The sequence below is a fragment of the Dysidea avara genome, chromosome 1, assembly GCF_963678975.1.
Source record: "Dysidea avara chromosome 1, odDysAvar1.4, whole genome shotgun sequence".
In the NCBI taxonomy this organism is placed as follows: domain Eukaryota; kingdom Metazoa; phylum Porifera; class Demospongiae; order Dictyoceratida; family Dysideidae; genus Dysidea; species Dysidea avara.
This window is the reverse complement of record NC_089272.1, coordinates 4200806-4216105: the sequence shown is the minus strand read 5'-3', so window position 1 is coordinate 4216105 and position 15300 is coordinate 4200806. Positions and strand designations below refer to the sequence as shown.

General features: G+C 35.8%; 1 protein-coding gene across 1 annotated transcript; it reads left to right on the top strand.

Moving 5' to 3' along the window:
* The first annotated feature begins 1312 nt into the window (after window positions 1-1312).
* Window positions 1313-5999, top strand: LOC136253854 (papilin-like). The gene is made up of 13 exons (XM_066046516.1): window positions 1313-1347; window positions 1666-1717; window positions 2281-2478; window positions 2539-2650; window positions 2701-2775; window positions 2828-2961; window positions 3010-3145; window positions 3202-3334; window positions 4403-4610; window positions 4663-4833; window positions 5134-5313; window positions 5365-5550; window positions 5597-5999. The coding sequence occupies exons 1-13, from the start codon at window positions 1325-1327 to the stop codon at window positions 5918-5920; spliced, it is 1932 nt and encodes a 643-aa protein (XP_065902588.1). The 5' UTR covers window positions 1313-1324; the 3' UTR covers window positions 5921-5999.
* Window positions 6000-15300: the final 9301 nt, after the last annotated feature.

The window sequence follows — 15300 nt, the reverse complement described above, 5'->3', positions numbered from 1 at the left end:
CAATAGTTGGATAGCCTACACTGTAACTATCTTAAATGCTCAATATTGTATTTGAATTTGATAAGTCCATGTCCCAACTTACGTGTAAATACAATTTTCAATAATATAATGACAGAGGTTAGTTAGATTTCAGTACTCAAATTTAATTGGCTAAAAAACAAGGTCTGTAAATCCCATAGTCCCACACATGTCTGTACAGAAACAACACTCCCTTAGACAACACTAAACATTGTAACATTAGCAAGGTGTGCCATGTAAAATGGTCTCGGGTGAGGCAGGCAAGTTTGTTATACACAATTTTGTTGGTTACAAACAGCTGCAAATTAAACATTAATAATTTAATTGAACTCTGGAAGGGTCTATGTGAAATTTAGTTACTTTTGAACCTGTAATGGCTTCGTCATGCTCCTCAGCACAAAGTCTACTAGCTTGATACTACATAAATGAGCATGTAGACCTCTCACTTTTATTGTTCATCTTATATTTATTGACAGTATTACATCAATTGGTACTGTTGTTAGATACGTATGTTATTTCCTTGTCTAATTGTCAAGAGATAAAATGTACAGTTGCATGATTAGTCCAGCTCCTGGAAATAATAAAATAATTGCTATGGTATCATTGCTTAAATAATGTAAGTCTTCATGGACTGTTTTATAGGAAAAGATTAGACTAGACATAGAACGATGATGTTGCAATGTTGTCCATCCCAATTCATCTATCATGGCTGACACACGTATTGCTCTGTGTTTGCCAGATACGCTAACTTGCTAAATAACTACAATATCATTATTATATCTACTCTATATATTTAATCATTAGGACTAATAACCAAATCACCCACATAATATTCCAATGAATAGGATAGTCACCACAAATACAGTACCTTTGTGTCGGTACACATGAAGGCATGCTTTACAAACACTAGCAAATAAAATGTATTCGTAAAATGTTACCATAACTTGACATAATTATATGAAGTTCTTGTGAGATAAAAATTATTCTGACATGCGCATGAACCAGCACTTATAAGACTTTATATCTATATAGCCAACAGTATAAATTGATGAACGCTCAGCCAATCCACCATATGTTCTGCCATCTTCATTGTATTCACATCTATCTGTGAAAAGATGGATTGTTTCAAACAGCTGTTAATCTTCAGTATTTTGGTTTCCATTGCTGATATGGTAAGGATATTTCCAGCTGTGGAAACCCCTGATACTTTCATAATTGGTTATTGAATTTTAAATAGCTTTTGTGTTATTAGGTATTTGGTGATGAATCATGGAGTCCCTGTTCTAGAACTTGTGGTATAGGAATCATGCAAAGGATCATCCCTTGCCAGTAAGCTTAACATCAATGTTACCAATTAGAAGTGTTTTAGTGATACCTGTGTGCAGCCAGCTGCTGCTCTTGTTAGTGTTATTGTTTACAAATGTGTGTAATTAGCACTAACTTAAAATTCCACAGTTTGACTGCTAATTTGTTTCATGGTGTTAAAGTAAACCATTCAACAAGACTGAAACACCACAGCAGTCACAACACAAAGTTAAATGAATTTGCCATCTGATTTATAAACATGACACTGCAGGTCCTCAGTACATGTCAGAAACAGACTTACACATGAGTGTATTTATATTAATGCCACACTTGTACTCTTAGAAATGATGGATGCAATGAAACAAGAAAAGAGTTCCAGGTTTGTAATGTGAAGGTAAGAATTGATATAAGTTGTATAATGTTCCATAAGGCCTACACTCAATAGTAACTAAATTAGCTTTTATGATTGTAGCAACATTTCTGAAACTTTCTACTCACAAATTCTAATTGTGTGAATTGAAAGCAATTTGACTTGTACACATGCTGTGGGTTTCTTTGCAGCAGACATGACTCCCATGACCTATGTATACATAGACTGGTTGGAGACAGTGGTATTGAAACTGAAAATTGACGCTGAAATAGAAAAAATATTGGACACTTAAATTGGTCACTACCAGAAGTCACCTCTTTGCAAAGACCACCTATATGGTGTACTTTGTGATTGTAACCATATTTTGTAGACCTCATAGGAGCCTCAATAATATAATTATACAGTGCTACACATCAGCTCCTTGAGTGACCTACACACACCACACACACATGCATGTACGCGCGCGCGCACACACACACGCACACACACACACCTACAAACAAACTATGTGCATCCTTTAAGATGTATATACGTACTGAGTATTAAGTAGTGTTGATAGGTTGGTTGGTCTTCCATTAATATTTTAGAGGTGTGCAGGTGGCAATGCTGACTTCAGGAGCGAGCAATGTAAGACATTTGGAGAGCAGTTAATACCATTCATTAATAAAACTGATCCCTGCAAACTGCTGTGCAACTTACCAGATCAGAAGCCTGTAGAGAATGGCTTAGTTGTGGATGGAACATCTTGTCTCTCCAATAGTATATGTGTTGATGGAGAATGTGTGGTAAGTTACGTGGAAATATAACCAACACCCCATGTTACACTTGTCTAATAATGTTCATAGCCTATTGGCTGTGATGGTGCTCTTGGATCAGAGAAAACAACTAACAAGTGTGGAACATGCTGTGAATTGTGTATAAAGCTACCATGTAAATTTGAGGATTTTTCTGCCAATGGTATGAGATGTCTTATATTTATATGAAGCGTAGTTATTGAGTATACACAGGTTATCACACTGTACTACCATCTGAATCTAGAAATATAAGCATTGCTTTGGGTACATCATCTTGTGACTTTAAAGGTGACATGGTTGTTCAACTGAATAACGATATACATAATACCATTTTTTGTAGCTATCAGCAATTCTGCAAAGTCTCACCAGTTTAACAGTAGTCATTCAGATGTTTCTATATCAGGGACATTGTTTACAATTGCTAACAATAAGTTAACTGCTGAAGGCCCACTTCAATCCCCTGTCACCATTGAGGTATGCAGAATGATTAATTGTAATAAAACATTGGTGAACATTCTTTAGATTCATTGTCCTAACTACAAAATACAGTGCAATTACCACATGACTGTCCATGATCCATATGAGTTCAGAATTCCAATTTTCTATGAATGGGTGCGAGGAAAGAATTTCTCTCCTTGTTCCCAGACTTGTGGAAAAGGTACGCATACAAGCAATTATAGTTTTATTCACTCTTCTTTTACTCTATCTTTCCAGGAATTCAAATACAAGAAATATATTGTAGTGTACATGGTAGCAACACAAGAGTTCCAGATTTAGAATGTTTGATGAATAATGAAAGACTTTCTCCTACAATTCGATTTTGTGATCAGCCAGCATGTCCTTCTGAGTTAGTGTAATTGGTATTATTAATGATGTTACAGATCAATTGCTGTCACAGATGAAGTCTATCTTAGTAGTTATAGATGTGTGCAGTGGTGTGGGCTGTGTTTCCCCCTAAATAAATATTTTACTATCAATGATTGAGTCATGATCACATATTCTAATACAACTATCAGGTGTTAAGTTTATGCTTAAAATCACTTTAAATTTGGGTACAAAAGTTTCATAGGTGGGAGATGTCCCTAGCTACTTAAGCATGTTAGCAGAATGTGCATTGAGCCCCCCAACTTTCAAGGTTTCCTCCACCTCTAGTGTGGTCAATTAATTCATAGTTCCATGGTTATCATCACTTCAATTATATAAGCAGCCCTTGTGGTTATTATTTTAAGCCAGATGGCATAGGTGACTGGGTCTGGGAAAACCGATTTTATTGCCCATGACAGCAGATTTAATTTTTCACCAAGAACATAGAGCTAAAATTAAATGAATAAACTATCAAATAGACTTGAATAGTTTGCTAATGCTGGCTGCTTATTCCAAGCACAGTGACAATCTGCATGAGCAGTCTGGGGCCCTAATGGCAGCCTGGGGATGGCTGTATGTGGCTGTATAACTCTGTGGTGTTGAATAATTAAAGACCTGTGCTGTAAATTTCCTTTCGTTTTAGCCAGTTTTGGAACCTGAATGGCCCATATAACTTGGCCTATTCATCCCTACACCTTCCTCTTTGATTTTTTTAAAACAGCCCATTACCCTACTCCGGTCCTACTTCCCACCCCTTGTGGAGCTTGCCTGATACAGTCAACCCTGGTTTAAAAACTATCTAATATGGTGGGAAACTTACCTTTTGGCTACTTGTACAGTGGATGCTCTGGAAGGTAAGGAATTGGTGTAAAACATGTGAAAATTTGGTACACGTAACTTCATCTGTTGGCAAGCTGTGCTACAATGCTCTAAATACTGAAAACTAGCATTTCTCAATACATTTAAATAAGTGATTAGACTGGTTTTCCCAGACTGGGTCACATATGGACGCGTTATACACATTATAGAAATTGTATAATATTCAATTTAGATGGATGCACTCCGATTGGACACAATGTTCAAAGAGTTGTGGAGGAGGGAACATGACAAGGAATGTTTCATGTGTACAAGTGTACCGAGATGAAGTAGAACCAATCCAGACTCCAGGAAATTGTGACAATGAAACAAAGCCAGAATCACAAGATGAATGCAATAATCACCCTTGTCACAACCACTGGAACACAGGAGACTGGAACAGAGTATGTAACACAACAAATACTACTTCATGTTGCTCATTTCAATTGCATTTAGTGTTCTGTTGATTGTGGGGAAGGAATTCAAAGAAGAAATGTCACATGTAGGGATGCTATGGAAGACAAGATACACAGAGACAATTGTAGTTTGCTGGCAAAACCTCATACAGAGAGATCATGTGCTGGAAACATGTGTATTCATAAGTGGATCAAATCTAATTGGACCAATGTATGTTACTGGGCACCACAAGTATCATGTATTACCATGGCTACAGAAATTTTAAACTTATAATTTAGCAACATAGCTGCATATTGCTAAAATTAGGGCATACCATTATAGTAGAAGCATTCCATAAAGTTAGGCCTTCTAAAGTTGAATTTGAAAGTGATACACTAATAAATTCTTGACTGTTACGATTTTGGGTAACCAGTTTCATACCCCACCTGGAGCTGCCCCTGATATAGCTGATTGATCAACATGATGACATGTGCTTGCCATTTAATGGTGAATAATCTAATTTCTCCATAGTGCTCTGTGAATTGTGGTGAAGGTGTTCAGACCAGGCATGTAAACTGTACTGAAAATGGAACAATCGTAGATGACATTGTTTGCCTTGAGAATATTCCAGATTCTAAATCAATAGAAGAAAGAACTTGCCAGGGACCTTTTTGCAATGGAATGTGGGTTGCTGAAAACTGGCCAAAAGAAGTAAGCACTGTTCCTTAGCTGCAGTACATATTATATCTTTTTATATAATAGTGTGTAACTCCAAGATGTGGGGAAGTAGGTGTGAGGTACAGAAATGTCCATTGTATATATAATGGAAAGACTGCTAAAGAGCATGGCTACATTAAGTGTAATCCGGCAAAAGAACCATCACATACACAAACATGCTACAAGACCGAAGGATGCCATCCAGAATGGCACACATCAGACTGGAGCTCAGTAAGTATGGACACAATGGAATAATAGTGAAGTTTTATTCTTATAGTGTAGCAAAACTTGTGATGGTATACAGACAAGAACATTACACTGCAAGGTTGGAAATGCAACACTTCCTGATGAAAGATGCCCACACAATGCTAAACCTGGTGTGGTACAAGCATGTAGTCCAAAGTGTCCATTTACTGCAGAATGCTTGATGGAATTTTGTCACAAACATAATATATCACCATGCCAAAAGGAATGCTGCAATCAGTGTGAACAAATGATACCATCATTGTCACCACTGGCTCGACACGTACTTTGTGACAGACCCTGCTGTACAGGTACCCTATCCTGGAAGAATAAAGGCGCTTGTACAGACTTCATGTAATTAGTATATTGCATGAAACTGCTGTTATCACAACCCCCTTGAATCATATGAAGCAATTTTTTTTGTATTACATTTTCTATAGCTGTATTTTATATTGCTCATATACGCAATGATAGTTTATCATTCAGAATTGTGAATTGACAACTTTAATTTGTACTAGCGTTCTCTGAAAAAAGAACACCTCTTGCTATCAACTGTTCTTTTGACCAACATTAATTTGTTTAGATATGTGTCTTACTCATAACTATTGCTGTGCCATTTATAATCAAGGGCGTATTTAGGGAGGGTTCTTTGGGTGCAGAAACACCCCCCCTCCAAACGTTTACCATGTGCAAGCTAGGAAGCTTCTAGAAGTTGCAGTATAGATGCAATTGCATCTTATACGTATGCATGGGCAATGAAAAGATGGAAAGAGAAGGGAGAATGGCTAATCTTTACTTAGGATTACTAAGAGGGGTTCAAAGTATACTTTTGGTGTGAGACTTACCTAAAAGCTGCTAAAATCGAAATACTCTAATAGAATAGTCAACTACTCTAATAGAACATCCACAATAATGTTTTTTTGTTTTTTTAAGAAGTTGCCAGTGTGTTTTCTTGACCTGTGCACTACTATCTTACCATTGCTCCAAACATCCTGCCATATACTAATCACTTTCTGAGAACAACTTCTGCTTAATATTATAGTCGGTATTTTCAGTTGTTGCTACATTGATGCTTGGGTCGACATGCTTAAGTAAAACTGTTAATATCTTATCATATATACAGTTAACAAGGCTGTAGTATCTGAGAAATGTTTGTTTTTGCTTTATCAGTACCAAAGTTCCTTGCTGCATTTATCTGAATCTAGCATCAATTAAAGCTAATAAAATTTAATTTTATACAGGGTTTGCACTCCCAAATCCCTTGAAGCTCAACTTTATAAGCTCAAATGATACCACAGTATTTACGCTGTCATGTTATGTAAGTGACTTTGGACTCTGGTTGTAAAAAATTAATATGGTGATGGGGCCATATAGTTGTAAAAGGTCAAATTGAAGTAGTAACAGAACAGTTTGTGGCTATATATACTACAAGGTTGAAGTTATTTTTGTGTGCATTTTAAATCTCTACAGTGACCTTAAGATCCAACCTGTGTATGTCTTTGACAATCCACTATTATGTATTGCCTTATAACCCAATAGCATTTAAAAGTATAGTTCTGTTTTTCTAAAACTGCTTACAACTGAACTCATCCATCTTGTACCCCCACAATCTTTCAGTACAATATAGTATTTGGTTAAAAATAGCTTCCAGACTCAATCTTGTGATAGCTTTATATATTACAAAAATTTCCAGAGGGAGCATCACCCCAGACCCCCCTATCTGGAAAATTGTACATAATTATGCGTACTCTACACACTGTATGGTGAGTGTATACTTGCCATCTAAAGCCCCCTCTTCATTGTTACTGTTTGGACATTATAGTTTGAGCCATGAGACTGTAAAGCACACTATTGAGCCAAGCAATACACTAAATTTAGTGATCTTGCATATTGATGGATTTGCAATATAATTATTATTAATTCGGAATTGATGTAATCAATTAGCAAAAAACCAAACTCTAAAATTGTTAAATTAAATGTACCGCTAAATTAAGGTATTGCCTCAAACACAAAATTAATAGCCAGTATTGATCATGTGTAGCTGCATCCTTCTCCTTCCTTTTCATTATTAAAGAATATTTTAAGTCACTGGTTGTGCCCTTATATGATAGCTAGTAGCTATTACAACTGTTCTGGAATATTGGTGTCATTTCATCATTATTACACTTAGGTAACTCACAATGCTTTACAAGCATTGTGAATCACTTAAACAAAGTGGCATCATTTTTCAGTCAAAAATATTGCCAAATTTTAATACTGAATAGGCTAAATTTGCAAAATTTTTGTGTGGGCGCATGCCCCCAGACCCCCTAGATAGAGCATGTTCCACATGTTGAGTGTGCTTTGCACACTATTGCTAGTTGTATTAACCAATTGTCACTTTTCTTAGCCAACCAACCATTATGTTAGCACCCCCCCCCCCCCCCTTCTGAAATCCTAGATCCGCCCCTGATAATGGCATGGATTCAAGCACAACAGGCTATCAAAAGCATTAGCAGTATGCCAGCATAATAGGAAATTTATGTACATGCCAAAAGAAAAATAATGGTAATGATGCATTTCATAACAAAAAAATGGATTAGACTGATTATTCATAATTGTCTAATACAGCAGTTGTTCTATACAATTCAATGTGGATGTCAGATATCTGGATAGTAAAATTGCTATGGGTTTTAGCCCTCTACCAACACCTATATATAATTCACACTTTCATTGCGACAGACCCGAAACACATGGCAAAAATCTTGTAATGTTTTCAGGGGTGATTGTCATAACACAGGGGGTAGCTGTTAATTACAATTTTAGAATTGAATATATATTTGGCAGCAGTGTACGTAGCTAAGCTAATCCAATTATATATATTGTACATTATAGAATATGAACAGTTGGTTTGTAATTCATAATAAGAAAAGCTGCCATGAATTTGTGATAAGTTGTCATTTGTATGCAGGGTGTTTATTATGATACGAACCTGTACTAACACACTCAAAACTATGCATAATACAAGTGAAATATTGATCAATTTTACTCACTGTGATTGAAAACTAGTACAGAGTATTATATTACACTAGTTATAGTGTAATAGTATCACCGTGTTATATTAAACACCATCATGATTATGATGAACAAAATGAAATTAAGTACATGTATATGGATCCTTGGTCAACATGCAATCACATACCGTACGCAAGGAAATTTTGACGTCAAAAAATTTGACGAATTTGATGAATCGGTTCAATTCGTCAAATTTAAATTCGTCAAATGTTTATAAATGCCCTTAAAAGTACAGGTTTTGCCTGCAATTTCTTCATTTTATTCGTCAAATCAGCTGAAGTCTGAATTCGTCAAATTTTTTTGACGTCAAAATTTCCTTGCATACGGTATCTGACCAACTTGGGTCAGCTGTAAGGAAAACAAACACTCTAATACTAATAATATGCTTATAATTATGGCAATGAATATATATATATATATAATTATATATATATCAACAAACACAATTACCAGTATTAAAACCATAGGTATAGCTATCACTATGAAGGTACCATAAAAAAATTAACAAATTAAAGTTCTAGTTCATAAAAAGTAGGGTTGGTTGGCCATGCTATAATGGTACAGATCCCCAACACAAATTAAAGTATTAATACTTCAAATTTGTGATTTATATTCTCAACATTCATAGATCTAGACTATTATTATATTTTAGAGGACTAAGAGGAGCTGGTGGCCTCAGCCTCATTGACAAATCTCAACCTTCTCAATAGTAAGACCTCTCCCAAAGGTATTTGAGGTGTTGGGCATTGTTGTTGTCTGGTCATCAACTGTGGCTTCATCGGTTTCCATGCCAGAGCTGACATTTAATACTTTGATGCAATCATAATAATGTATATACGTATTTACTTTATTTATGTGTATACAGAACCCACAATAATATTATTTGAATGCTGAAAAATGTTGAATGAATAAATAATTTTAAACCTGTCCATTCTGCTAGCTATAGTGTATTTTTCAAAGTAACAACCAGTTCCCATCTGTCCTAAGAATAACACACCATGTAAGTACTGTATATCATTTAAAGTCTCCAGTTCTTGTTAGGTTAGGTAATCCAAAGGCTGCAGCACATGTTGCTGTCAGACCTTCAGTGCTGGTCACTGTAAAGTACTAATAATAATAATAATAATAATAATAATATTTTACTTGTACATTAGTTCATACCTTAAACACTTTCAGCATCAACACATACACCCATTTCAGCACATGTCTCTCTCTCTCTCTCTCTCTCTCTCTCTCTCTCTCTCTCTCTCTCTCTATCTCTCTTTCTCTCTGTCGTATTGTCCTTCGTCTCCAAATCTGAAAATAAGAACATGTCATCACCTAATGAAAGATGATGAATCAGAAATACGTATTGTGGCTGATTAAAACTGTTCTATATATGTGACTAGACTCATTACAAATGTAACAGTCATAAAGAATAGTTTTTAGCAGAGTACGACATCTTTTCTTTTACCACACACACACACACACACACACACACACACACACACACACACACACACACACACACACACACACACACACACACACACACACACACACACACACACACACACACACACAACACACACACACACATCACACCTCCCAAATCAGAACGACCAGTACATAACAAAACCTAAACTATTTGTAAAAAAATGTTTCTCTGTCACTAATACAGAATTATTCAACATTTTCAGCATTCAAATATTATTGTGGGTTCTGTATACACATAAATAAAACAAATAAATATGATTGCATCACAAAGTTTTATGCCTTTTATGCAAATGTCAGCTCTAGATATGGAAACCGATGAAGCAACAGTTGATGAACAGACAACAATGTCCAACAAAATAGAGACCCCAAATACCTTCAGGAGATGTTGAGAAGGTTGAGATTTGCCAATGAGGTTGACGCTGCCAGCTCCTCTAATAATAATAATGATTGATTGATTTATGATTTTATGATTTACACTCTGGCAATCGGCAACTGCCGTTCTTCCTTGCCAGAGCAGTACAAAATAAACAAATACACTATAGCTAGCTAACAAGTACAAAACTAAACACACAGATACAAAACAAAAGACATGGACAAAAGTACACAATAATATAACAGACAAACTGAAACACGTGCATTCACAGAACAATTAATAGTTAGTTACACCTGCAATATCTTGACTACACATACATAGCTATGGCTAGTGGATATAAATTTTATCATTTCATGAAATCTCATTACAATAATATTAAGGGTTGCGAGGGTGATAAAAACAAACAAAAAATGGATGAAAGACATCATTATGCTGTTGTGGTAAGAGCATTTGGTTTGTAAATATTGTTTTGGGCATACTACTAACAGTATAACACATTGTGCAGTAGTTCAACCATAAGACATTATTATAAAGCCTAACTGAGGATATCCCATTGCTTACTTGGTAAGGTTTATGCCACCTGTCAGTGGACTCAGTGGAGCCCTTGAAATGTGAATAATTATGCTATCCTGATCTTCCAAGTTTTAATTTGATAAAGAATGATGTACTTCTAGTACATTTACTGCACTCAACACCAACTTATCTTCCAGTTGTGAACAGTGATCATGAGTGATAATCAAAAGCTAATGTCCCAGAAACTATTGAATATGAACTAATTAATTGGTGGTTAATTAAAGAACTACATAGCCATACCAAATAATTATAAATAAATACTGTAGGAACAACCTTCAGCAGATCAGAGTTACTCTCACCTATATCATTAATATATACAACAAATATCACATATTATTAAATATGTACACTATTAGTCTACATTTGCTACTTGTGCAAAAGTTGATGATTATGTAAACATTTTAGAACTTGAAACCAGCTCGCATTCATTCACATCCATCTCCAAGTTAAACATGATCATTATAAGGTGCTTCAGATATTCAGTTACTCCCATTAGACCAATTAAGAACAATATTTAGCGATACATGGTGTGCTATGATTTGCATTAATGCCACTTATAATTGATAATAGAAATGAAATATAAAATATTATCACAATACCAATACAACAGATAGGGAAGAACTGCAAGAACAATTTATGATAGAATACAATGCTACAATATGAGTTATGCTCTTACACATAACATCAGTATATATAAATATCTAATCCAAAACAGCCAAGCTGTAAAAAAAGTGTGTGGCCCTCAAAAAGGCTATGGTGAAAAAAGATGTGAAATCCAAGGTGGCAGCCAAGAAATGGCTGTGATGGTAGGCTAATGGTAAAAATTTTAATAAGGACGATTCAGGTGAATTTTGGTGCTGCTTGACCATAGCCTTTTTGAGGGCCACAAACTTTTTTTACAGCTTGGCTGTTTTGGATTAGATTTCACTTCTTTTTGTATTTGTATACCCACAAAGCCAGCCTATGGCCGGCTTTGGAGCTTTTTAAACTTATCTTTTTTTCTTTACCACAGGAAGAAGAAAAGATAAAGCAGATTTTAAATACTTTAAATATTTCTGATTTTATCAGTAAATGTACAAATGTATATATATATATATATATATATAATATATATATAATACGTATATTTATTACAGAACTCTCTTCATGGTGGTTTCTTTGTAACTGAACACTCTACAAGGTGACTTCTTCTAGCTGATCTCTCTACAGGGTGATTTGTTTGTAGCTGAATTCTGTGCAGGCAATTTGTTTGCAGCTAAACTCTCTACATGATGATTTCTTTATAGCTGAACTCTCTACAAGGTGACTTCTTCTAGCTGATCTCTCTACAGGATGATTTGTTTGTAGCTGAACTCTCCACAAGGTAATTTCTTCTAGCTGATCTTTGTACAGGATGAATTGTTTGTAGCTGAACTCTACAAGGTAACTTCTTCTAGCTGATCTCTGTGATTTGTTTGTAGCTGAACTCTCTACAGGTGATTTGTTTGCAGCTGAACTCTCTACATGATGGTTTCTTTGTAGCTGAACTCTCTACAAAGTAACTTCTTCTAGCTGATGTTTCTACAGGGTCACTAGTTTGTAGCTGAACTCTCTACATGGTGGTTTCTTTGTAACCGAACTCTCTACAAGGTAACTTCTCCTAGCTGATCCTTCTACAGGGCTTGTTCTCTACAGGTTGGCTTGTTTTGTAGTTGTGTACTCAAATAGAGTATCTTATCAATGTAGCTGAGTGCTCTGATAGGGTGACTGTACTATTAGACTATCTCTCAATTGTGCACTTGCTACATGTAGTTGGCTTCACTTTATAACTCAGTGGCTTTACAAATATTATGAATGATGCTCAAAATTTGTGCAACTACCCAATAGGTTTTTCCTGCAATCATCTATATCTAACAAATAGTCAATTCCAAACCAGCTTTTGTGCTATTTGCTCCCACATTTCACAATACCCAGTGCCAACACAGCAGAGAAGGACTGCAAGAGCAATTCATAGAAGCATACAATTGTTAGTTAGATAACTATTATGGTGTTACAACGTACACAGTAGCAGTATGAATAATCTCATTATGAGAGCAAATGCACTGCAGCTATAATTCTCTAGTGACTTCAATTAACATACGTACATCCACTACAATATGGCTGCTTCTTCTTTTCTCAGTAGCTACTACATACAAAGCTGTCACATGGCACTCTTTGATATAAATCATATACACATCTGTGTTGATATAAAAGTGCTGACTAATTATGGGGGAACATTTGTGGTTCAATGTACATAGATATTTCCCTGGTATTGGTGACTATAATAACTCCCACTTGTACTTTTCTGTTATTTATAGCTGTTGGGATTAAAAATGATGTTCGGTGTTTCTTACTGTTTTGTAGCACTGTGTAAACAGCTGAAAATGAAGCATAATGGTCACTACACATTTCAGTTATATTAATTGTTGGGACACGCATTCAGATAAACTTTATGGCATGCCTGTCACCATTGTTTCTTTTGATGTGGTATCAGTCATACGTATGTTATAAAAAAGAAGTAAAAGGAAATGTAGGGTATTTTAAGTTGGATTAGGGATCAATAAAAAGGCAGCAAAACAAGGGAATAGCTAAAAAGTATTATAGTGAAACAAGAGAGGTTGTCTACAGGGACGGATGTAGGGGGAGGGCTAAGGAGGCTGTAGCCTCCCCCCTCCTTTCTAAGTTAGTACTTGGCCAATAAAACCCTAGATCTTTTATGTGTATCAAAAGCAGGCTTATTTTTCAGGAACTATGCATCACTACCAACACAAATAATGTCTATGTAACTATACCTATTGTTCAACTCTGTTCCAGGAGAGTATAGCTTCCTTTTCGTCAAGAGTTCTTCAAGAAAACGTTTCAATTGTGCATTGAATGTAAAGTCTATGAATGTAAATCTGTATCAGTTACGTACCTTCTGATATGATCCCATGCTGTGGGTTATGGTGCTGGTATTTGTAGTTAGCTATAGATCAGTCTTCATAACCCGGCAGATCTAGAAATAAGTTGTCTATCACAACAGCAAATTCAGAACCTCATAAACGCAAATATAGTTGCACTTTGCTAAGGATTTCCAGTGGACTAGCTAATAGCTACTAGTGCCCTTCACTGCATTCTGCTTTTCAGTACACTTTATTGGTGTTAAGACTAATAAAGTGTCACTATATAGGCTAAGGAGCATACATAGCTACTAATAATTGTGACGTTCAACACTTCTACTACTACTACTACTTACAGTAGCTATACATGTTTCTGCCTCTGTTTAGCTATACATGTTTCTTCCACACATTATTCCACAATGGCTTCCCCTATTGTCTGGCTTTGTTTGGTCATGCATTGTCAACTTTGGGTGTACATGCAGCAAGGGACGTGGTGAAAGGCTTACAAAACACTCTAATATAGTGCATGCCTTGGCATAATCATTATCTGTGTGTCTGTTTCTAATTTTTGCTGGCATTATTGTCATGTCTGGTGCCTTCAGTAGTGATGGCATATACAATTAGCCATGGATTTAATTAATTAATTAATATATTTACTTGTATGCTGACAACTGTAACATGTGTTGCTGTTTTGCAGTATGTGCTGGACTGTGATGTTATGCACTGTATGCATGTGTGTGTGCATGTGTGCATGTGTGTGTGTGTGTGTGTGTGTGTGTGTGTGTGTGTGTGTGTGTGTGTGTGTGTATGTGTGTGTGTGTGTGTGTGTGTGTGTGTGTGTGTGTGTGCGTGTGTGTGTGTGTGTGTGTGTGTGTGTGTGTGTGTGAGAGAGAGATAGACGTAGAGAGTAAGAAAGCTAACTACTGTGTATGAGTGTTTGGTTAAATGGAGGGAATTTCCCTGGTTATGGGCAGTTAAATGCAGGGAATTCCCCTGGTTATGTGGTGTATCAGCGGATTATGACTATGTTCTCGATATGAAACTCCTGTGGTATAGTCCTTCGAGGCTTTATTATGTTGTTAATTGAAAATTGTTACTTTAAAAATTCAGGTAAATAAAATTTGCCAGCCTATGTCAATATCAAATCAGCTAAAGTCAGGTATAATTTTGATGTTTAGGTGACCACAGTTCAGATTAGATGCTTTTCGTAGCTTGAAATGTTTTTACCTGTATGCAATGCAGTAGTATTACTTCAACCCATACAAATTGTATTGGAAATATATTAATTAAATTGCCAGGCTTAAACAGCAGAATTTTTCTGGTTTTCTAATGCTTAATGAGATAATATTAGGTGGCTGACAACTT